Here is a 24,375-nt window from a genome sequence, read left to right on the forward strand (position 1 = left end):
TCGGGCCCGGGGTCAGTGCGGCCATCGGCCCGGGGTCAGTGCGGCGATCGGGCCGGGCCCGGGGTCAGTGCGGCCATCGGCCCGGGGGTCAGTGCGGCCATCGGCCCGGGGTCAGTGCGGCCATCGGCCCGGGGTCAGTGCGGCCATCGGCCCGGGGTCAGTGCGGCGATCGGCCCGGGGTCAGTGCGGTGATCGGGCCGGGCCCGGGGTCAGTGCGGCGATCGGCCCGGAGTCAGTGCGGTGATCGGGCCGGGCCCGGGGTCAGTGCGATGATCTGGCCGGGCCCGGGGTCAGTGCGGTGATCGGCCGGGGGTCAGTGCGGCCATCGGCCCGGGGTCAGTGCGGCCATCGGCCCGGGGTCAGTGCGGCGATCGGGCCGGGCCCGGGGTCAGTGCGGCGATCGGGCCCGGGGATCAGTGCGGTGATCGGCCGGGGGTCAGTGCGGCCATCGGCCCGGGGTCAGTGCGGCCATCGGCCCGGGGTCAGTGCGGCGATCGGGCCGGGCCCGGGGTCAGTGCGGCGATCGGGCCCGGGGTCAGTGCGGCCATCGGCCCGGGGTCAGTGCGGCGATCGGGCCGGGCCCGGGGTCAGTGCGGCCATCGGCCCGGGGTCAGTGCGGCCATCAGCCCGGGGTCAGTGCGGCCATCGGCCCGGGGTCAGTGCGGCCATCGGCCTGGGCCCGGGGTCAGTGCGGCCATCGGCCCGGGGTCAGTGTGGTGATCGGGCCGGGCCCGGGGTCAGTGCGGTGATCGGGCCGGGCCCGGGGTCAGTGCGATGATCGGGCCGGGCCCGGGGTCAGTGCGGTGATCGGGCCGGGCCCGGGGTCAGTGCGGTGATCGGGCCGGGCCCGGGGTCAGTGCGGTGATCGGGCCGGGCCCGGGGTCAGTGCGGTGATCGGGCCGGGCCCGGGGTCAGTGCGATGATCGGGCCGGGCCCGGGGTCAGTGCGGTGATCGGGCCGGGCCCGGGGTCAGTGCGGTGATCGGGCCGGGCCCGGGGTCAGTGCGATGATCGGGCCGGGCCCGGGGTCAGTGCGATGATCGGGCCGGGCCCGGGGTCAGTGCGGTGATCGGGCCGGGCCCGGGGTCAGTGCGATGATCGGGCCGGGCCCGGGGTCAGTGCGGCGATCGGCCCGGGGTCAGTGCGGTGATCGGGCCGGGCCCGGGGTCAGTGCGGTGATCGGGCCGGGCCCGGGGTCAGTGCGGTGATCGGGCCGGGCCCGGGGTCAGTGCGGTGATCGGGCCGGGCCTGGGGTCAGTGCGGCCATCGGCCGGGGGTCAGTGTTGTGATCTGGCAGCCCGGCTCCCAGCTTGTGTGCCAGGCTAATGGCAGCGCTCCCCTCCCCCCACTGTTCCAGGTACAGCCCCGCAGAGTCTGCGGCTGGGCCCTGTCCTTTAATGCGGCTGCACTGCCCGGCCCAGTGCGTAGCGCTGCGCCCCGCACTCGTGTTTCCGCCCCTTAGCGCCTCACAGAGGAAGTGAAGCACGATTTTGTGCTTCCTCTTGGGGGCAGTAACCCCAATCTCATGAGCGGGCGGGATTTCCATGCCTGCCGCAGGAATTCCTACCTCGCCGATGTTCCCGTCCCCAAACGGGGCGCTACGCAAATTCCCAGCCCAACTGTTGAAGTACGCTTCGGCATATTCCATCCTCGGCGAGAGAACAGGTTAACAAGGTCAGAAAAAGAGCAGGAAGTGGCTGGCTTTTCATCATAACCCTGGATAATTTTAAAGACCTCTATCATATCTTCTCATGACCTTATCTGTTTTAATTAAAAAAGCCCCAGTTTGTCCACAGTTTCCTCGTGACTAAAGCCTCCCATTGCTGGTACCATCTTAGTGCCCCCTCCATAGTTTTGTCATTCTTCTAAGATCGGGCATCCAAAGCTAGACGGTGTTATAAATGTAGCTTCCCCAATGATTTGTATGTGATTAGAATTACCCATTGGTTACTGCACTCAATGACTTTATTTATAAAATCTAGGATCCCATGTGCTTTATTTTATAGCTTTATCAGTTTTTTCTCTCACTTTTACAGATTTGTGTATCTAAACCTCCTCTATTTCTTTTAACTGTTTATCATTTCTCAGGAAATGTTTGAATATACAAGCCGAGATTGGATATTACTCCAGGTGATGCAAAATATTCAGAAATAATAGCAATTCAATAATAATAATGCAAAAAACTGAAAATGGGAAAATGACACAAATAAATACTTTCCTTTGGTTTGATTTGATCGATTTAGTGATGTAATTATTTATTTGGCTAGAAATCAGAAATACTCACTTCACCGAGGAAGTCGTTGGGAGAGAATCGGTCATAATCCCAGACAGTAACTTCCAGTGTCTTCTTTTTGAGCTGTGTTTAAAGAAAGGTACCATTAGCTGAGGTTCTCTCAGAACCTCGGGTATCGTTAGTCACTTTATCATTGTAACACACTTGCTCTTTCCCAGCTCAATCAGGCAACAATCAGTTGATATACAATAACAGGCTCAGTCTATATCATTAATTCTGGAAGACAAAATATTGAAGGATTGATGGAGTGAAATACAAAATGGGTACCTATCTCAACAACAACAACTGGTATTTATATAGCACCTTTAACATAGTGGAACATCCCAAGGCGCTTCACAGGAGTATTATAAGACAAAAAAATTGACACTGAGCCACATGAGGAGAAATTAGGGCAGGTGACCAAAAGCGTGGTTGAAGAGGCAGGTTTTAAGAAGCGTCTTGAAAAAAAGAAAGACTTGGATTTATATAGCGCCTTTCATGACCACCTGACGTCTCAAAGCACTTCACAGCTAATAAAGTACTTTTGGAGTGCAGTCACTGTTGTAAGGAGGATTGAGAGGTAGAGAGGCGGAGAGGTTTAGGGAGGGAGTTCCAGAGCTTGGGACCCAGGCAACAGGAGGCACGGCCACCTATGGCTGAACGATTATAATCAGAGATGCTCAGGAGGGCAAAATTAGAGGAGCGCAGACATCTCGGGGGGTTATGGGGCTGGAGGAGATTACAGAATTAGGGAGGGACGAGGCCATGGAGGGGTTTGAAACAACGATGAGAATTTTGAAATCGAGACGTTGCTTAACCGGGAGCCAATGTAGGTCAGCGAGCACAGGAGTGATGGGTGAGCAGGACTTGGTGCGAGTTAGGAAACAGGCAGCCCAGTTTTGGATGACCTCTAGTTTACGTTGGGCAGAATGTGGGAGGCCAGCCAGGAATGAGTTGAAATAGTCAAGTCTAGAGACAACAGAGGCATGGATAAGGGTTTCAGCAGCAGATGAGCTGAGACGGGGTGGAGACGGGCGATGTTATGGAGGTGGAAATAGGCGGTCTTAGTTATGCTGTGGATATGTGGTCGAAAGCTCATTTCAGGGTCAAATATGACACTAGGGGTGCGAACAGTGTGGTTCAGCCTCAGACAGGAGTTGGGGAGAGAGATGGAGTCGGTGGCTAGGGAACCGAAAACAATGGCTTTAGTCGTCCCAATATTCAATTGGAGAGAATTTCTGCTCATCCAGAACTGGATGTCGGACAAGCTGTCTGACAATTTAGAGACCGAGGTTATGTGGTTCCATCATTGTCTCAGAGCTATGTACCCTAACTGTCTCAGAGCTATGTACCCCTCAGAGCTATGTACTCCAACTGTCTCGGAGCTATGTATCCCAACTATCTCAGAGCTATGTACCTCAACTATCTCAGAGCTTTGTACCCCAACTGTCTTGGAGCTATGTACCTCAATTGTCTCAGAGCTTTGTACCCCAACTGTCTCGGAGCTATGTACCCCAACTGTCTCGGAGCTATGTACCCCAGCTGTCTCGGAGCTATGTACCCCAACTGTCTCGGAGCTATGTACCCCAACTGTCTCAGAGCTATGTACCCCAGCTGTCTCAGAGTTATGTATCCCAACTGTCTCAGAGCTATGTACCCCAACTGTCTCAGAACTATGTACCCCAGTCCTTTAAGCAGGTTCTGAGAGCAACAGTGGTTTCAAGACTCATTTCTTGGGAAGCTAAAACAAAATCCTGGTGTTTCATTACATCAGGAGTGCACGAAGGGGTTCATTCACACTACAAATACAGCGTTGAGGAAAATGGCTTTGCTTTGGACCAATGCTGCAGTTTCAGTGGAAATTCAGCCCGATATGAAACCTGAAAGCAGCTAAAAGATTCAGTTCAGTCCTTCGCATCCAATTTGCAATTAATTCACACCTAAACTGAACAGAGACTGCAATAATACTAGTTAATGAAAAGGTCACAAAATGAACAAAGTGATTATCTGCAGGAACATTTTTAGTCCTGCGCTGCACACAGTGGACCCAGCCTGTTTGCGCAGTACGATATGTGAGCAAACGGAAGTGAGGCTGGACCATCTCTCCGAACATGCTGCTGGGGTTTCAGGTCATTTGCGTAGAATATCAGTGATTATCTACACAAACATTTTCACGGCTTTCTGAGAGAGAGAGGAAATCGGAGATGGGAGAGAGAGAGAGAGAGAGAGTGGGGCAGAGAGAGAGGGGAGGAGAGTGCAGGTCAGGTACTCGGGGGATTGGGAGAGGTGGGGGGGGTGGAGTAAAGAGTACGGAGAGCACAGTAGGGATTGGGGAGGGGGGGTTGTGAATGAGAACACGCTCCAGATGATAAGACAGATCACGTTTGTCCAAGCTCACCCACTTTACACCCTCACCACATTCTCCCCCAATCAGGGAGAAGACTATTTTAGATCTGGTAATGTGTAACGAGTCTGGATTAATTAATGATCTCATGGTGAAGGATCCTCTTGGGAAGAGTGATCATAGCATGGTAGAATTTCAAACTCAGTTTGAGAGTGAGAAAGCAAGGTCTCAAGCCAGTGTCCTGAACTTAAATAAAGGTAACTACAAAGTTATGAAGGCAGAGTTGGTTAAGGTGGACTGGGAAAATGTATTAAAGAGTAAGACTGTAGAAAAGCAGTGGCAAACATTTAAGGAGACATTTCATAACACACAGCAAAGATATATTCCAGTGAGAAACATAGGCCCCAATATTGGTGGCCTTACCGCCCACTGTCACCTGCTGCCACCAACTGCCACCCAGCTTTTTCGGCCGTCTCCCTCGGTGACAGATTCCTCTCGGTCTGCTGACGGTGGGAGGGGAGGACCGCTGGGAACCGCCCGCTGACGGGCGCTGGCAGTCAAGTCGCGTAAGTGGCCTCCTGCCCGCTGAGCTGCCATATTGGTGCAGGCCAGAGTCAGTGGCAGCAGGGGGAAGGAGCGCTGCATGAAGGCAGGTCTTACCCCAACGGTAAGTAAGACGACCTGCAAAAAAAGGTTTGTGAACATGTTTTTTTGTGAAGATTTTTATTTTTCAGTGTTCCCCCCTCCCTGGGCCCAACTCAATCCTCGGCGGCACTTTGGCGAGGATCGCATTTGCCGCCGAGATTGGGAGCTCCAGCCCTCTGCCGCCCAGAATGACGGCATAAGCCGTTATTTTGTCGATGGGCGATACGACCATCTCTTTTAGAGGGATCTTCCTGGCAAAGTACCGCCCGGTCTCCCGGCGACCATTGGCGGGCCTTAGGGCAGCACTTGGGCGGGCCTTGGCTTTGACCAAGTTCGGGCCCAAAGACTCCAAGAGAACCCAGGCTAACTAAGGAAGTAAAGGATGACATCAAATTGAAAACAATGGCTTACAATGCTGCAAGGCCAGAGGATTGGCAACATTTTGCAAACAAGGAAATGACGACGAAAAAAATGTTAAAAAACAGCAAAGGTAGCATATGAGAATAAAATAGCAAGAAATATAAAGCCAGACAGTTGAGCTTCTGCAGGTCTATAAAAAGGAAGCAAGTAGAGGTGGAGAGTCCGAAATTCAGAAACCTCGGGACCGAGGCCATTCCAGATTTCGGGTATTTCCGGATTTCATAATGTTTTTCCGACGTCCCAAGACCGGAAACGCCTGGGCAGAGGTAAGGGGGATGGGGGGGAACAAGGTGTGGAGAGCAGGGGGCCGAGATCAGGCTGGGGGGAGGGGGGGGGGGCCGAGGTAAGGGGGGAGGGGGCAAGGTGTGGAGAGCAGAGGGCCGAGATCAGGCTGGGGGGAGGGGGGGCCGAGGTAAGGAGTGGGGGGTCTGGCAGGCGGCAGGACCTGGGAGGGGGGGGGGGCCTCGACGGTTCTGGGTTCGGCAGTGTCGGCTGTGGATCATGGGTTGTGGGTTCCGGGTCAGGGGTCGGCGGCTGGGAAAAACCTGTGTTGAAGACCTGCAAAAAAGGTAAGTTAAAGTTTTTATTTTTTAATTACTTTTCAGCGATTAATTCGGTTTAAAAAAAAATTTCCAAAAAAATATCTGGATTTCTGAACATTTTGCGGATTCCGGACGACCCCACCACGGATAGGCCCGGTGTCCAGATTCCGGAACATTCCGAATTTCAGAACTCATGATTTGGACGCTCAACCTGTAGCTAAAGATAATGTTAGTCCCTTAGAGGATAAGACTGGGGAATTAGTAATGTGTAAGAGGCTGTAGGGTGACTTGGACAGGTTAGGTGAGTGGGCAAATACATGGCAGATGCAGTATAATGTGGATAAATGTGAGGTCATCCACTTTGGTGGCAGAAACACGAAGGCAGAATATTATCTGAATGGCGGCAGATTAGGAAAAGGGGAGGTGCAACGAGACCTGGGTGTCATGGTTCATCAGTCATTGAAAGTTGGCATGCAGGTACAGCAGGTGGTGAAGAAGGCAAATGGTATGTTGGCCTTCATAGCTAGGGGATTTGAGTATAGGAGCAAGGAGGTTTTACTGCAGTTGTACAGGGCCTTAGTGAGGCCTCACCTGGAATATTGTGTTCAGTTTTGGTCTCCTAATCTGAGGAAGGATGTTCTTGCTATTGAGGGAGTGCAGCGAAGGTTCACCAGACTGATTCCAGGGATGGCAGAACTGACATATGAGGAGAGACTGGATCAACTGGGCCTTTATACATTGGAGTTTAGGAGGATGAGAGGGGATCTCATAGAAACTTATAAGATTCTGACGGGATGGGACAAGTTAGATGCGGGAAGAATGTTCCCGATGTTGGGAAAGTCCAGAACCAGGGGACACAGTCTTAGAATAAGGGGTAGTCCATTTTGGACTGAGATGAGGAGAAACTTCTTCACTCAGAGAGTTGAAAACCTGTGGAATTCCCTACCGTAGAGAGTCGTTGATGCCAGTTCATTGGATATATTCAAGAGGGAGTTAGTTATAGCCCTTATGGCTGAAGGGATCAAGGGGTATGGAGAGAAAGCGGGAAAGGAGTACTTAGGTGAATGATCAGCCATGATCTTATTGAATGGCAGTGCAGGCTCGAAGGGCCGAATGGCCTACTCCTGCATCTATTTTCTATGTTTCTATGTTTCTAAATGGCAGAGACTTTGAACAAATTTTTGTATCGGCCTTCACGGTGGATGACACTAAAATCATCCCAATAGTGGATAATCAAGGAGCTATTGCGGGGGAGGGACTTAATACAATCACTATCACTAATGAAGTAGTACTAGGTAAAATAATGGGACTAAAGGCATCAAATCCCCTGGACCTGATGGCATGCAGGGATAGTGGATGCAAAGATAGTGGATGCATTGGTAGTAATCTATCAAAATGCTCTGGATTCTGGAAAGGTCCCAGTGGATTGGTAAACCGCAAATGTAACACCCTTATTTAAGAAAGAAGGGAGACAGAAAGCAAGAATCTATAGACCAGTTAGCCTAACATCTGTCATTGGGAAAATGCTGGAGTCCATCAGTAAGGAAGTAGTGGCAAGACATTTAGAACATCATGATTCAATCGAGCAGAGTCAGCATGGTTTTATGAAAGGGAAATCATGTTTGACAAATCTGCTCGAGGTCTTGAGGATGTAATGAACAGGTTGGATAAAGGGGAAACAGTAGATGACATGTATTTGGATTTCCAGAAAGCATTTGACAAGGTGCCACATAAAAGGTTACTGCACAAGTTAAAAGCTCAGGGAGTTGGGGGTAATATATTAGCATGGATAGAAGATTGGCTAACAGAAAATAGTCGGGAAAATTGGGTCATTTTCAGGCTGGAAAACTGTAACTAGTGGGGTGCCACAGGGATCAGTGCTGGGGCCTCAACTATTTACAATTTATGTAATGGCTTGGATGGAGGGACCAACTGTAATTTGCTGATGATACAAATGTGGGTGGGAAAGCAAGTTGTGAGGATGGTGCAAAGAATCTGCAAAGGGATATAGACAGGCTCAGTCAGTGGGCAAATATTTGGCAGATGGAGTATAATGTGGGAAAATATGAGGTTATCCACTTTGGTAGGAAAAATAAAAAAGCAAATTACTATTTAAATGGGGAGAGATTACAAAATGCTGCAGTACAGAGGGACCTGGAGGTCCTTGTGCATGAAACACAAAACGTTAGTATGAAGGTACAGCAAGTAATCAGGAAGGCAAATGGAATGTTGGCCTTTATTGCAAGGGGGATAGAGTATAAAAGCACAGAAGTCCTGCTACAACTGTACAGGGTATTGGTGAGGCCACACCTGGAGTACTGCGTGCAGTTTTTCTCTCCTTATCTGCGGAAGGATATACTTGCATTGAGGCAGTTCAGAGAAGGTTCACTTGGTTGATTCCTGAGATGAGGGGATTGTCATATGAGGAAAGGTTGAGCAGGTTGGGCCTGTACTCATTGGAGTTTAGCAGAATGAGAGGTGATCTTATTGAAACATATAAGATTCTGAGGGGACTCGACAGGGTAAATGCAGAGAGCATGCTTCCCCTCATGAGGGAATCTAGAACTAGGGGGCATAGTTTCAGAATAAGGGGTCACCCATTTAGAATGGAGATGAGGAGGAATTTCTTCTCTCAGAGGGTTGTAAATCTGTGGAATTCACTGCCCCAGAGAGCTGTGGAGGCTGGGTCATTGAATATATTTAAGGTGGAGATAGACAGATTTTTGAATGATAAGGGATCAAGGGTTATGGGGAGCAGGCGGGGAAGTGGAGCTGAGTCCATGATCAGATCAGCCATGATCTTATTGAATGACAGAGCAGGCTCGAGGGGCCAAATGGCAGATTCCGACTCCTAATTGTACATTCCTGTCTGGCATAGAAATAAAAAAGGGAAGGTGGCTCAACCGTGGCTATCAAGGGAAATCAGGGATAGTATTAAAGCCAAGGAAGTGGCATACAAATTGGCCAGAAATAGCAGCGAACCTGGGGACTGGGAGAAATTTAGAACTCAGCAGAGGAGGACAAAGGGTTTGATTAGGGCAGGGAAAATGGAGTATGAGAAGAAGCTTGCAGGGAACATTAAGACGGATTGCAAAAGTTTCTATAGATATGTAAAGAGAAAAAGGTTAGTAAAGACAAACGTAGGTCCCCTGCAGTCAGAATCAGGGGAAGTCATAACGGGGAACAAAGAAATGGCGGACCAATTGAACAAGTACTTTGGTTCGGTATTCACGAAGGAGGACACGAACAACCTTCCGGTTATAAAAGGGGTCGGGGGGTCTAGTAAGGAGGAGGAACTGAGGGAAATCCTTATTAGCCGGGAAATTGTGTTGGGGAAATTGATGGGATTGAAGGCCGATAAATCCCCAGGGCCTGATGGACTGCATCCCAGAGTACTTAAGGAGGTGGCCTTGGAAATAGTGGATGCGTTGACAGTCATTTTCCAACATTCCATTGACTCTGGATCAGTTCCTATGGAGTGGAGGGTAGCCAATGTAACCCCACTTTTTAAAAAAGGAGGGAGAGAGAAAACAGGGAATTATAGACCGGTCAGCCTGACATCGGTAGTGTGTAAAATGATGGAATCAATTATTAAGGATGTCATAGCAGTGCATTTGGAAAGAGGTGACATGATAGGTCCAAGTCAGCATGGATTTGTGAAAGGGAAATCATGCTTGACAAATCTTCTGGAATTTTTTGAGGATGTTTCCAGTAGAGTGGATAAGGGAGAACCAGTTGATGTGGTATATTTGGACTTTCAGAAGGCGTTCGACAAGGTCCCACACAAGAGATTGATGTGCAAAGTTAGAGCACATGGGATTGGGGGTAGTGTACTGACATGGATTGAGAACTGGTTGTCAGACAGGAAGCAAAGAGTAGGAGTAAATGGGTACTTTTCAGAATGGCAGGCAGTGACTAGTGGGGTACCGCAAGGTTCTGTGCTGGGGCCCCAGCTGTTTACACTGTACATTAATGATTTAGATGAGGGGATTAAATGTAGTATCTCCAAATTTGCGGATGACACTAAGTTGGGTGGCAGTGTGAGCTGCGAGGAGGATGCTGTGAGGCTGCAGAGCGACTTGGATAGGTTAGGTGAGTGGGCAAATGCATGGCAGATGAAGTATAATGTGGATAAATGTGAGGTTATCCACTTTGGTGGTAAAAACAGAGAGACAGACTATTATCTGAATGGTGACAGATTAGGAAAAGGGGAGGTGCAAAGAGACCTGGGTGTCATGGTACATCAGTCATTGAAGGTTGGCATGCAGGTGCAGCAGGCGGTTAAGAAAGCAAATGGCATGTTGGCCTTCATAGCAAGGGGATTTGAGTACAGGGGCAGGGAGGTGTTGCTACAGTTGTACAGGGCATTGGTGAGGCCACACCTGGAGTATTGTGTACAGTTTTGGTCTCCTAACCTGAGGAAGGACATTCTTGCTATTGAGGGAGTGCAGCGAAGGTTCACCAGACTGATTCCCGGGATGGCGGGACTGACCTATCAAGAAAGACTGGATCAACTAGGCTTGTATTCACTGGAGTTCAGAAGAATGAGAGGGGACCTCATAGAAACATATAAAATTCTGACGGGGTTAGACAGGTTAGATGCAGGAAGAATGTTCCCAATGTTGGGGAAGTCCAGAACCAGGGATCACAGTCTAAGGATAAGGGGTAAGCCATTTAGGACCGAGATGCGGAGGAACTTCTTCACCCAGAGAGTGGTGAACCTGTGGAATTCTCTACCACAGAAAGTTGTTGAGGCCAATTCACTAAATATATTCAAAAAGGAGTTAGATGAGGTCCTTACTGCTGGGGGGATCAAGGGGTATGGCGAGAAAGCAGGAATGGGGTACTGAAGTTGAATGTTCAGCCATGAACTCATTGAATGGCGGTGCAGGCTAGAAGGGCCGAATGGCCTACTCCTGCACCTATTTTCTATGTTTCTATGTTTCTATGTAATACTTAAGTTTCTTATGTTCCTCTGGTTGATTTCTCGGAAAGCCAGGTGCATGTGTAGCAAGTGACATCATTGGACTGGATAAAATCCGGAAGTCACAATACTGTCACTATTCAACTCATGCCCAATAAACCTGTTAACAATCTGTGACCCACACACAATGCCCCATTAGGGGGGGAGGAAGGGTCGGGATAAACGGGTTCTTTTCAGAATGGCAGGCAGTGACTAGTGGAGTGCCGCAGGGCTCAGTGCTGGGACCCCAGCTATTTACAATATACATCAATGATTTAGATGAAGAAATTAAGTGTAATATCTCCAAGTTTGCAGATGACACTAAACTGGGTGGCGGTGTGAGGTGTGAGGAGGATGCTAAGAGGCTGCAGGGTGACTTGGACAGGTTAGGTGAGTGGGTAAATGCATGGCAGATGCAGTATAATGTGGATAAATGCGAGGTTATCCACCTTGGGGGCAAAAACACGAAGGCAGAATATTATCTGAATGACGGCAGATTAGGAAAAGGGGAGGTGCAACGGGACCTGGATGTCATGGTTCATCAGTCATTGAAAGTGGGCATGCAGGTACAGCAGGTGGTGAAGAAGGCAAATGGTATGTTGGCCTTCATAGCTAGGGAATTTGAGTATAGGAGCAGGGAGGTCTTATTGCAGTTGTACAGGGCTTTGGTGAGGCCTCACCTGGAATATTGTGTTCAGTTTTGGTCTCCTAATCTGAGGAAGGATGTTCTTGCTATTGAGGGAGTACAGCAAAGGTTCACCAGACTGATTCCCGGGATGACAGGACTGACATATGAGGAGAGACTGGATCAACTGGGCCTTTATACATTGGAGTTTAGAAGGATGAGAGGGGATCTCATAGAAACATATAAAATTCTGACGGGACTGGGCAGGTTAGATGCGGGTAGAATGTTCCCGATGTTGGGGAAGTCCAGAACCAGGGGACACAGTCTTAGGATAAGGGGTAGGCCGTTTAGGACTGAGATGAGGAGAAACTTCTTCACTCAGACAATTGTTAACCTGTGGAATTCCCTACCGCAGAGAGTTGTTGATGCCAGTTCACTGAATATATTTACGAGGGAGTTAGATATGGCCCGTACGGCTAAAGGGATCAAGGGGTATGGAGAGAAAGCAAGAAAGGAGTACTGAGGGAATGATCAGCCATGATCTTATTGAATGGTGGTGCAGGCTCGAAGGGCCGAATGGCCTACTCCTGCACCTATTTTCTATGTTTCTATATTTTACTCTGGTCTGTCTTACTCCGGTTTACGCTTGACCTGATCTCCAAGCCAATGGAAAGGAAAATCAGACTGTGTAACGGATGCTGGCGGTTCATGGCGGAATTATCTTGTGCGCTGTTTTAGTGAGGCATTAACCCGTTAAAGGTAAATAGGTTCATAACTTAGTTCAAATAGGGACTGAGGAATGTCTTCCAAATACATCGGTCGTATGCAAATGTAGAAGAAATGAAACTAATCTTCAATGGAACATGTCCTTGGAAGGAAAAGGTCTCACTGCAGAATGTATTAGCAATAGAACATAAGAACATAAGAAATAGGAGCAGGAGTAGGCCATAAGGCCCCTCGAGCCTGCTCCGCCATTTAATAAGATCATGGCTGATCTGATCATGGACTCAGCTCCATTTCCCTGCCCACTCCCCATAACCCGTTATTCCCTTATCATTTAAGAAACTGTCTATTTCGGTCTTAAATGTATTCAGTGTCCCAGCTTCCACAGCTCTCTGAGGCAGTGAATTCCACAGATTTACAACCCTCTGAGAAAATAAATTTCTCCTCATCTCAGTTTTAAATGGGCAGCCCCTTATTCTAAGATAGTGCCCCCTAGTTCTAGTCTCCCCCATCAGTGGAAACATCCTCTCTGCATCCATCTTGTCAAGCCCCCTCATAATCTTATACGTTTCGATAAGATCACCTCTCATTTTTCTGAATTCCAATGAGTAGAGGCCCAACCTACTCAACCTTTCCTCATAAGTCAACCCCCTCATCCCCGGAATCAACCCAGTGAACCTTCTCTGAACTGCCTCCAAAGCAAGTATATCCTTCCTTAAATACGGAGACCAAAACTGCACGCAGTATTCCAGGTGTGGCCTCACCAATACCTTATATAACTAAAGTTCAATCTTACTCTGCATGACACAAAACTATTCCAATCTACATATATTAAAAAATTAAAGGGTAGATACATGAACATGCAAGTTTAATCCTTTCACTCTCTCTCCATTACACACAAAAACTGCAAGGGGCTAAAACAGTTCCTGACCTAGAGAGCAAAGTAGGAAGTCATTTTTCTGCATGATGTTGATAAGTTCCATCTGCGGCTGTGAAAGTCACAGATGGGGATTGCAAGTTTGATGGCAACTTCTGCTGATTTCTTTTTCCAAGGATGAAAATATTTTTAGGAAGGAAGCATCATTACAAAATGTTCACACTTGGGAAATGTCTTTAAACAGCCTGAGCACGCATATATCTACCAGTGCAAGTTCCAGATTCAATCATTTCCTTTCGCCACATTCAACTCACGCACTAAAAATATAGCAGCAAACATTAGCCTCAAGATGGCTTGTGCATGCCTCCATGATCTGCTGCACAGGTTATTCTGCTATTTTGGTGTTGCACTATTCCTGGAATTTATTGCTTTTCTGCTGCAGCTTATTTTCCCAAAGGAACGTCTTGACTCCCAATCACTTTGTCTCCAATGCAAATCTGCTGAGTTGTTAAAATTCAGGGATACCTGTTCCATCGAGATGTTTTTGTAAATCACAGTTTGATTCCATTCCGGATTGAGGCTTTTGTGTAGGTGCTTTGTTCTGCGCTTGTTCTCGACACTGTTGTAAAAGACAATGTATTATTCAATAAATCAGATGTTGCGAATTAGATATGCTGTACTTAAATACAAAAGCTATCATAGAAATACCATTTACATGTCTGCATTGTCAGTTTTTTTGAGAAACTGTGAGAACAGTTTTGTGTGGAGTTTTGCTCGCCCATGTATGAGAGAATCAGCTCCATACACTATTGCTAGTATTTCGATTCAAAGTTCTCGTACAGTGCCTGGGGCCGTTTCTACATTAAAGGCACTATATGAACAGTTGTTGTTGTTATGAGCACCGGCATGTGACAGTGAGACATCTGTCAATACATTCTACGTGCACAAACAGCGAAACATTCTGGTTATCCACAGTACAACGTGTCTGTGCATTTACCCCCTCCTCGTGAACTATATAAATTGGAGACTATGTGGAAAATCTCCACTTGTCTTGGGCCACTGTACTTGCCTATTATTCTCAATGGCAACAGGGGTATTAATCTTTGACCTTACACGTAACCAATTCTGCTTAATTTTCACGTGAAAGATACAATCCCTTTCTAAACTGAACTAGTTGAATAGGATATATTAAGATAGTTTCTGTACAAAGTTCGGTCATTGATCAGTGGATTTCCAATAGGTTGTTGTTAAGTTATTTTGTTTCACTTTCAGCTGATTGTAATTATGTTTAAGAATTCCTCAGTGCATATACTGTACTGTGACGATAGTTTCCAGATCAGCCACAATCTCACTGGATGGTGCAACAGGCTTGAGGGGCTCAATGGCCTCCCTCCTGTTCTTACGTTCCTAAATACTTTCAACAAAACATTCCAGAGAAAATTCCTGTCCACCATTATGTCATGACAGCTAAAAGAAGTTACTAACGCAGATATACTGTGGCGTCAATGGAGCTAATTGTCCTGCACTGCAGTCCCATTGTTGTGCATTTTGTGTGGGAGAACATGTGCCTGAGCATCAGAGCCAAGGTGCTGCAAATGTTTTCCCAAAACCAATTTGTGAAATGAAAGGGTAACTCAATTCCTGCTGCTCCTGTGAACCTTTTGGTAGCTTGCTCAGCAAGAATGGCAGAAAGGTGTGAGCAGATCGCCTGCTTCCTCATCCTGCTTGGTGTGGCAATGCTTTATAATGGATGGGTTAAAGAGATAGATGCTGATCACTGCCTCATTTTCATCATTGTTTTAATCTTTCCCATCTCTTTTTCACGCTCACATAGACTGTGGGTATCAAAGAAACAGACAAATTGAATTTAACCGGGTGAGCATGTAACCAATTGTCTGCTGCCATTTGTAGAAAGAGATCACGACCAACACTGTCCAACACATCCAACTGGAAATAACGTTTACTGTACCTGTCTGGAATTATAATTTAACGGCTTTATTCAAGTCTTGGGAGAAAGTCCGCATCGAAATTTTTGTTTTGAAAAATGTGTTTGAACCCAGATTATTTCAGTTTTAAGCATTTCTGTTCAAAACTGAGAATGCAGAGACCTCAATATTTTTAAACCAATAAAATTTTTACCTTCACCAAAAATGCTTCTGTTCAAATGGATATCTGCTGAAGCAAAATGTTAATATCAATATCCAAGTTCTTGGCCTGCGCTCATTTCCAGTCTCATTAATCTAACTTTTGGATATTCAAGCTTTGACATAATATTTATTAGAATGTAATTTTACATTTATAAGAAATAAATATAAACATGATATTGATATAATTGCATTTCCTTCTGTCCTCTGCCCAAAGAATGACCGACCTCTCTGCACCATCTGGACAGACAAGGTGTATTATACCCACGGGGTCGCTGTAATCCGTGAAATGGGAAAGTTGGTGACACACCAATGGGGTTGGTCTTCAACATTTAATGCATACGAACATGAGCAAAGTGATATGACGTTAATACTAGTACTCTATTGGATAACTTGTTAGTGTAAAGGTTACAAAACTTGCTTTCTGCGTTAGAGATCTTGGACAGAGTGTTTAAGAGGTCACTGCGTCATGAATCATATTCCCAGCCATCCGGGAGCAAGGCAAGATTGGGAAACTGGTGGATTTGATGAGCTGGATTAAGAGCAGCATTAGCACAGTGCTGGGACCAGCTCAGCTCCCATCTTCTAAGTCAATGAATATTGGACAACGAAGGCCCCAGAAAGAGAATAAAACACGACGGGAATAGCAATGAAAGGTAAAGCAAAGCAGCCAGACACCTGCAGGCTTATGATCCTCGTTTAAATGCCAGGATTTGCCTGTTGGTGACCTCAGGTGCTGGCCCCATCAAAGACTGCAGGGGTAGGGGGACAATCTGGGCGGGTAACTGCAGCACGAGGGCTGCCTGTGATTGTGGAGTTATAAGGAACCCTAGTGTATGATGTCCAGTCGGCGAGGGGGTGTGGGAGTTGATGGATCCCCCCCTCCAGAAATAAAATGGAAGTGCCACTCAGCCCCCCCTGTAAAGGGGCTGAAATGGTCCCCAGGGCGGGCCACGATCAGGACCTGGACCCAAGGTGGGGTTTCCTCCCCATTGGATGGGTCAATACACTTAGTGTACTAGCCTGCAGCCAGCCTGGGAATGCAGGAATGCATGGGCTAGGACTTCCAGTTCCCCCTTCACCAAGCCCCTCCTATGCTGCTGACTGGGAAGGTGGAAGCTCTGGCCCTTTCCATGCGGAAACACCTGGATGAGGCAGCAACCCTGTGTATCCAAGGCCCCATATTACCTGTCACTGTATCCAAGGCCCCACATTACCTGTCACTGTATCCAAGGCCCCACATTATTGTTCTGCTTCCCTCCCACTGGCAGGGTGCCAGAACTGCCACAGATTTCTGGCTCCAGTCAGTTTCATCATCATAGGCAGTCCCTTGAAACGAGGATGACTTGCTTCCAAGCCGAAAAGGGATGAGTTCACAGGTGTTTCAATGAAGGACCCAATATTCCAGTCCCGAACTACATTCTGAAGGGTGGAAGATGCCTGTGCGTGGATTTTTTTAACGTGTGGTGGCCGTTGCACACCAGCCAACACATGGGCTTGACAGAGCTAGGTCTTGGTCCAGTGGCAAGGGTTAACCAGGACGACTGGAGACCAGCTCTGCTGCACGGACTTAGTGCGCTCACATATCGCAGTGTGGGCTGGCCCGTGCTGCCCCTGGGCCCTCGCCTCTTCTGGGCCCCAAACTCACACCTCTCCTGGGCCCCGATCACATCCCTCTACGAACTCTTGCCGTTCCTTTGCCCCGACCTCGCCACTCCTGCTGTACCTGCCCACACTACAGTCAGCTGTCGCCCTCCTGCTCCCTGAAGGCCCCGCGGGGCCTGCTGATGGTCTTGCAGACTGGGACCGCACCGATTTCCAATCAATTTACACCGGTGCTGATAACATTCCAGTTAACATCCAACTGACAGAAAAATAAGTTTGTGATCAAATATACATCGACTATTTTAAAATCTTGAAGCTTTGCAAGTTAGTGGGGGGTAAATAAAATCTATTTCTCTGTTTGTTAATATGTTATATTTCATTGAAATGAGTGGATACCAATATCCTATCATTTGCATTTTGAAGACATCAAATAAAAATATTGATGCTCCTTCTAAATATCAGATGCCGTTATCGATATTATCCTGTTCACAACTTTTAGCAAAACAAGTAGATGGAGAATGTTATTTTATACTCACATCAACATTTTCACAGAAATTAGTGAAAGGAGTAAAACATGCCAGAGCAAAGTGTTCTGCCAATTGTCTGCTGGACGGACAAGCATGTTCTATGGAGGGCAAATGTCTGGCGTTAGAAAACGGAACCTATATTGTTATCCTGCATCAAGTATGGATAATACTCGCCTAGCATTGCTGACATTGGGTTGAGTAGCCATGGGAGGGGTGTGTGAAGTCTGACTTCCATCTGCCTACCCTCCCAGTTGAAGGTGATTAATTGGAGGTAAATTTCTGTAATGGGGAAGATGCAATAAAGGATAAACTTGCAATTGCTTTTGCAATGAAGAAATAAACTACAATGGTACTGGGCTCCACAAATCGCTGACAGAATGGTCCCAAGGCAAAGGTGGTTATAATTTGAAGATTAGGAACTAGGCAGGCCAAGGAAATGGAATAGCATCTCTTAACCATGAGTGCCACAGAATCGACACTTGTTATATTAGAATATTTTTTTTTTTCACCATGCACAGAAAATATTTGATAAACTGCAACATTTGACACAAGGGGTAGATTTTGACTTTGTGCAATATTGTAAAATGGGGGACAGCTTGATTGTGAAAATCGGGAGAGGTATAAGCCGGGCTGTGGATTCACCATCACCCGTTTCACACCATCGCAAAAAGTGAAAATCTGCCCTCAGACTTGTTAATCTGCTCTCTTGTCATGCACATCATGAACGGAAATGCAATTTTGATTTAAAAAAAGAAACTGTTTGATAGTAGCTTCCATTTTGTTTTATTCCTTTAAAATACGTATTAAACAAAAACAGCAAATGGAGATGGAAGAGCTTGGATGTAAATCCTAATATTTTGGTAAATACTTTGCTTAAAATTACATATTAAAAAAATCTAGATTCAAATCGTTAGCCTTGCTTCAATTTAACCAGGCTGACCTGGCTGGTTTGGGCCAGTTGTTTAATCTGGCTCCACAGTACACACAACATAAGAGCTGACATTGGTAAGCATGACATGTGTACCCAACGCCGTTCATAAAGGGGATATTTACCGTTTGTACAGGAGGTACACAATTCATAATCTGATGCCAAAAAAGTGTTTATTTGTTTCCAATTCTGGGCACCACACTTTAGGAAGGATGTGAAGGCCTTAGAGAGGGAGCAGAAAAGATTTACGAGAATGATTCCAGGGATGAGGGACTTCAGTTACGTGGATAGACTGGAGAAGCTGGGGTTGTTCTCCTTGGAGCAGAGAAGGTTGAGAGGAGATCTGATTGAGGTGTTCAAAATCATGAGGGGTCTGGACAGAGTAGATCGAGAAAAACTGTTCCCATTGGTGGAAGGGTCGAGAACCAGAGGACACAGATTTAAGGTGATTGGCAGAAGAACCAAAAGCGACATGAGGAAAAATGTTTTTACGCAGCGCGTGGTTAGGATCTGGAATGTGCTGCCTGAGAGGGTGGTGGAGGCAGACTCAATCGTGGCTTTCAAAAGGGAGTTGGATAAGTTCCTGAAGGAAAAAAAATTGCAAGGCTATGGGGAAAGGGCGGGGGAGGGGGACTGGCTGTGGTGCTCTTGCAGAGAGCCGGCACGGGCTCGACGGGCCGAATGGCTGTAACCATTCTGTGATTCTGATTGCTTTTCGAGCAACAATATAGCTTGTCCTAATTTCAAATACTGACTCATCTAAGAGAAGGCATCAGGGATACTTGCCTTTATTAGCCGAGGCATAGAATATAAGAGCAGGGAGGTTATGCTTGAACTGTATATAACAGTAGTTAGGCCGCAGCTAGAGTACTGTGTGCAGTTCTGGGCACCGGATTACACTAGCTTGCACTGGAGAGGATACAGAGGAGATTTTCGAGGATGTTGCCTGGACTGGAGAATTTTAGCCATGAGGAAAGATTGGATAGGCTGAGTTTGTTTTCCTTGAAACAGAGGAGGTTGAGGGGAGACCTTATTGAGATGTATGAAATTATGAGGGGCCTAGATAGAGTGGATAGGAAGCAGCGATTTCCCTTAGTAGAGGGGTCAATAACCAAGGGGCATAGATTTAAAGTAATTGGTCGAAGGATTAGAAGGGAGTTGAGGCGAAAATGTTTCACCCAGTGGGTGGTGGGAGCCTGAAAGGGTGGTAGAGGCAGAAACTCTCACCACATTTAAAATGTACTTAGATATACACTTGAAGTGCCGTAACCTACAGGGCTACAGACTGAGAGCTGGAAAGTGGGATTAGGCTGGGTAGCTCTTTTCGACCGGCGTGGACACGATGGATTGAAATGGCCTCCTTCTGAGCCGTAAATTTCCATGATTCAATTAGATTAAAATGCTAAGAATAGCCATTTCCAAACCCCCAGGCCCTCAAAACTGAAACAGGACAAGCCAAGAAGTAAAAAATATCGTTGCGAATAGAACTGAGTTACTTTGGCTTTTTGTGCAGACTGGCAGAATTTGTGAGGTAAATATGGCCACGGGCTTCAGTTTGCACAAGATTGAACATTAGGGGAACAAAGCCAGAGCGAATTGTCAGATTTCATCTGGTGTGTACTGTACATGCACATTTGATAACAACATATATGCAATAGGTAGGTAAAAAAGGTTTGAATTTTGTCCTTAGTTAATTACCAAATTGTATGCTGGCTGACTGTAGCATGGTGTCTGAGAATCAGCTGTAAAAAAGGAAGCAATGCTATTTCTTCAAGTATCACTAGCTTTCAGGATTTTAGTTTGATTTTCGGATGTTTTATTGTAAAACAGAATTCTCTGTTTAAGAGCACATCGTATCCACTGAAGGTACAATGGTGATATAAAGGAGTTGTGGCAAGGGCCTTCGGATTTCTCCACATCTGCTATTTTACAAAACCCTGAACCTAAGTTGATCTGATGGAAGTTGTTGCAGTTTGGTTTGACTGAAACAAGCAAATTTACCTGGATTCATATTTGGACTTAGTTCTGTATTTTCACTCTCTCCCTTTTCCTTCCCCCATAGGTCAAAAGCACTCTACTGAACCAGCATAAAAGATGGGAACTAAGGCAGAACACTGGAGGTTCGTTCTCATTATTGCATTACATAATTTCCATGGAAGACCAATATTTCTACTGTTCCTGGAACAAAGTCAGATTATCAAGTCACAATCATGTTTTATTTATACTCAGGAAGTGACTAACCTTAGAGGTGCATTCTTATTTTGAAGGGTTAAGCAGTCAGCAGGAAAATTACTGGTTAGTACAACAAATAACTAATGCCCGTTCTGCCACACAGCCAGATATAAATGAGCAAAGAAAACCCAGCTCTAAAGTCAGTCCATCCCGGCCGTGTTAGTAAAACTTGCAGAAAGATCTGCTCAACAGAAATCACAAGCAGAAGAAAAAAGCAAACACTACCTTGCATTCTGGACAACCATAACTTGGCTGAAAACGCCCAAGGGTTGAGGAGAGAGCAGAGCAAATAGAAAGAAGATTCACAAAGGCAAACAAATCAGAGTGAGATAGAAAGTAAAGCTGAGCATGTGAACTAATTCATATTAAAATGTAGGAAGGGGAGGGGAGGAGAAATAAGAATTTAAGTTTGGATACTAAAACAGCTAATGTAATATGAAACAGTTACCAGCCTTCTCCCTGCATTATACAAATCTCTGTACACTATTTAAAATTAATATCTAATATAATAAAACAGGCCAAGAGCAAAGAAAAACAATATTTGTAATTAAGTATTTGATAGAATATATATGGAAACATTTTTATTTTCCTCCCTCCACTGCAGCCCAAGTGCGATCCTAGAGAATGAGTGTTTATAGGTTACTTTGTCATGGGAGACCAAACGCCGAGTCCAATCCTGCCCTCACTTCACATCCATATTGTGGAATTTCACCGACCAGAACAAACACCAGTGTTTTCCTAAACAGCTTAGATGTTCTGAAAAAAGTTAAGTTTTGGTTCAAGTTGGATTCCAAATGGCCTTCTCCTTATAACATTTGTAAAGCTATTGATAGATGTCAGGTTAAATTATTTATGGACTGCTTTTATCAACATGTAGGAGGCAGCAGAGTGGCAACAGTATAGCTTCAGTCCGTGTACACTTCCCGAATTCCATCCTGAACAGGCAAGGACTCCAGTCATGCGTTTGAAGGGCAATCAACTGGTTTTTAAATATGTTTGTCATTTAGTGTACAGTTCATTACTGGCCCAGGTATCTTGCCCCTTTTCCAATAAAATTAATCTTTATTTTGGTTGCTAAAATAGCTTAATACTCACAACAAAGACTCTTAATATTCAAAATATGGAGTCAGAAACAGAAAATAATTGCTGCAGTAAATGTCACCACCCATCTACCCATTGAACATCCTGCCCACTGTCCGAAGCTCGGATTTCTCCAGTAAGTCATGTGATTGGGATGGCTCCATTGAGTGACTCAGTGGGTCAGGAGACAGGTCTCCATAAAAGACAGAATGAATAATGTATCTGGTGTAAGGAGACACGTGCTTCATATTTGATATTCTGTAGATAAAGGAGCAGCATATGCTGGGAGCATTGCTCTAAATGTTTCCCTATATATTTAATATTTAAGGAAAGTACTGTTGTGGCCCTTACATCAGTGTGTCCTCTGAGGGCCCCTCCTCCCCCCAGTATATGCCCCTCCTCCCCCCGGTATAGGCCCCTCCTCCCCCCGGTATATGCCCCTCCTCCCCCCGGTATATGCCCCTCCTCCCCCTGGTATAGGCCCCTCCCCCCCGTATAGGCCCCTCCTCCCCCCGTATAGGCCTTTCCTCCCCCCCAGATGGATCCATCCTCCCGGTTTGGGCTCCTCCTCCCCCGGTGCGGACTACACCCTTCCCCCAGTATGGAGCCCTCTCCCCCCGCCCCACCCCCCAAATGCGGACTGCCTCTCCCCCAGTATGGACCCCTCCCCCAGTATTCACTGCCCCTCCCCCGGAGCTGACTGCTCCTCCCCCGGTATTCACGGCCCCTCCCCGATATTCACGGACCCTCCCCGGTATGGGCCCCTTCCCCAATATGGGCCCCTCCTCCGGTATGGGACCCTCCCCTGGTATTCGCTGCCCCTCCCCCGGTATGGGCCCCTTCCCCCCCCCCTGGTATTCGCTGCCCCTCCCCCGGTATGGGCCCCTTCCCCCCCCCCTGGTATTCACTGCCCCTCCTCCGGTATGGGCCCCTTCCCCAATATGGGCCCCTCCCCCGGGTATTCGCTGCCCCTCCCTACCCCGGTATTCACTGCCCCTCCTCCGGTATGGGCCCCTTCCCCAATATGGGCCCCTTCCCCAATATGGGCCCCTCCCCCGGTATGGGCCCCTCCCTCGGGTATGGGCCCCTCCCCCGGTATGGGCCCCTCTCCCCCGGTATGGCCCCCCCCCCGTATGGGCCCCGCCCCCCGGTATGGGCCCCTCCCAATCCCAATGTGCCGATTGCTTACAATGGGGCTACTGCACGTTTTTGTGACAGCTCATATTGGACAATGAACATCCGGAAGAACTTTTATTCAGAATCAGCCCACATCAAATACAGATGGCCCAAATCTGAAGTTTTAGAAAGCAGTTTGGCCCAAGTGTGAAGAGGGAACCCTTTTGGATTACATCGAGACCTTAAAATATTAACAATATATACCATACAGAAAGCCGACCTGGTAGTTTCACTTCTTTATTAAATGGTTTACTTAGATAATTTCTTCGTGGCATTTATAAAAGCAATGTGGTGAGAAGGGAGGAATATTACACTTCTTTAATCTTCAGTGAATTCTGCTTCAAACCATTTTTCTGAGGATTTGTGATGGCCTTTTGATGAATTGGTCCATCTCACACCTGGAACTATAGCGACACAGACATGGTAACTGGCCTTCCAGCATTGTACAGCACCAGCCCGCACTAAATCATTCCTTGTGCTGGATTTTAATCTAAAATTGATTCTCCATTTAGTAGCTACACACCAGTAAAGCTGCTTCAGAAACAGTTGCAGTGGGTGGCGCTGTTTTGGAGAGGAATATTCCGGTTAGGCTCAACAGCGGAAAGGCTACATTTTACTGAAGTCCCAATCTTTGGGAAAACATTGGTAGATTCGGAACTCCATTGGCTGGTCTTAGTTTTGTTTGAACAATTTTTCTGTCTAATTTTTATATTTCAATATGACTAGTTGAATAAGCACGGAGTGATTTGATGTTATTAATGAGATTATTCCACGTACAGTTTGCACACAAGGGGACGTTTTTTCCACTCAGTAACTTTAGCCAAAGGTAGACAAGAGTATAAAGGGAGGAATTGCTCTACACTCATGTCTGGCTTTTTACTAAGATTAGCAACTGAGGAAAACACACCCCTTAATGTGAAATAAAAAAAGAGAATGCAGGAAATACTCAGCGGGTCAGGCAGCGTCTGTGGAGAGAGAAACAGAGTTAATGTTTCAGGTCGGTGACCTTTCGTCAGAACTGGCGATTCCGTCAGCCCTTAACATGTTCAGAACCTGATCCTTCTTTGCTTTTAGATCACTTACATGATTTTATTATGTTGCATTTTTAGTTAATTGAAATCTTTGGTAATATTAAACATTTAGTGAAAACAGCTGACATGACCTTCAAGCTAAAGTTTGCTAAACAATACCCAAAGAACAGTATTCATTTCAGTGCAGAAAATTCAAAGAAAAGGTTTGGATTTGATCAGTAATTTAAAAGGCAATATTTTCA

The 24,375-nt window shown here is 46.7% G+C and overlaps 1 protein-coding gene across 1 annotated transcript in view; it reads right to left on the minus strand.

Moving 5' to 3' along the window:
* pcloa (piccolo presynaptic cytomatrix protein a) overlaps positions 1–24,375 on the minus strand; it is a 677,428-nt gene that overhangs the window by 106,593 nt on the left and 546,460 nt on the right. Inside the window, exons 17-19 of the mRNA XM_070898375.1 lie at positions 21,072–21,098; positions 13,936–14,029; positions 2,284–2,355 (exon numbers count right to left, since the gene is read on the minus strand). Of these exons, the coding sequence (XP_070754476.1) occupies positions 2,284–2,355; positions 13,936–14,029; positions 21,072–21,098 (193 nt within the window). The remainder of the gene's footprint in view (positions 1–2,283; positions 2,356–13,935; positions 14,030–21,071; positions 21,099–24,375) is intronic.

Source organism: Pristiophorus japonicus, chromosome 13, assembly GCF_044704955.1.
Source record: "Pristiophorus japonicus isolate sPriJap1 chromosome 13, sPriJap1.hap1, whole genome shotgun sequence".
Taxonomy (NCBI): Eukaryota; Metazoa; Chordata; class Chondrichthyes; family Pristiophoridae; genus Pristiophorus; species Pristiophorus japonicus.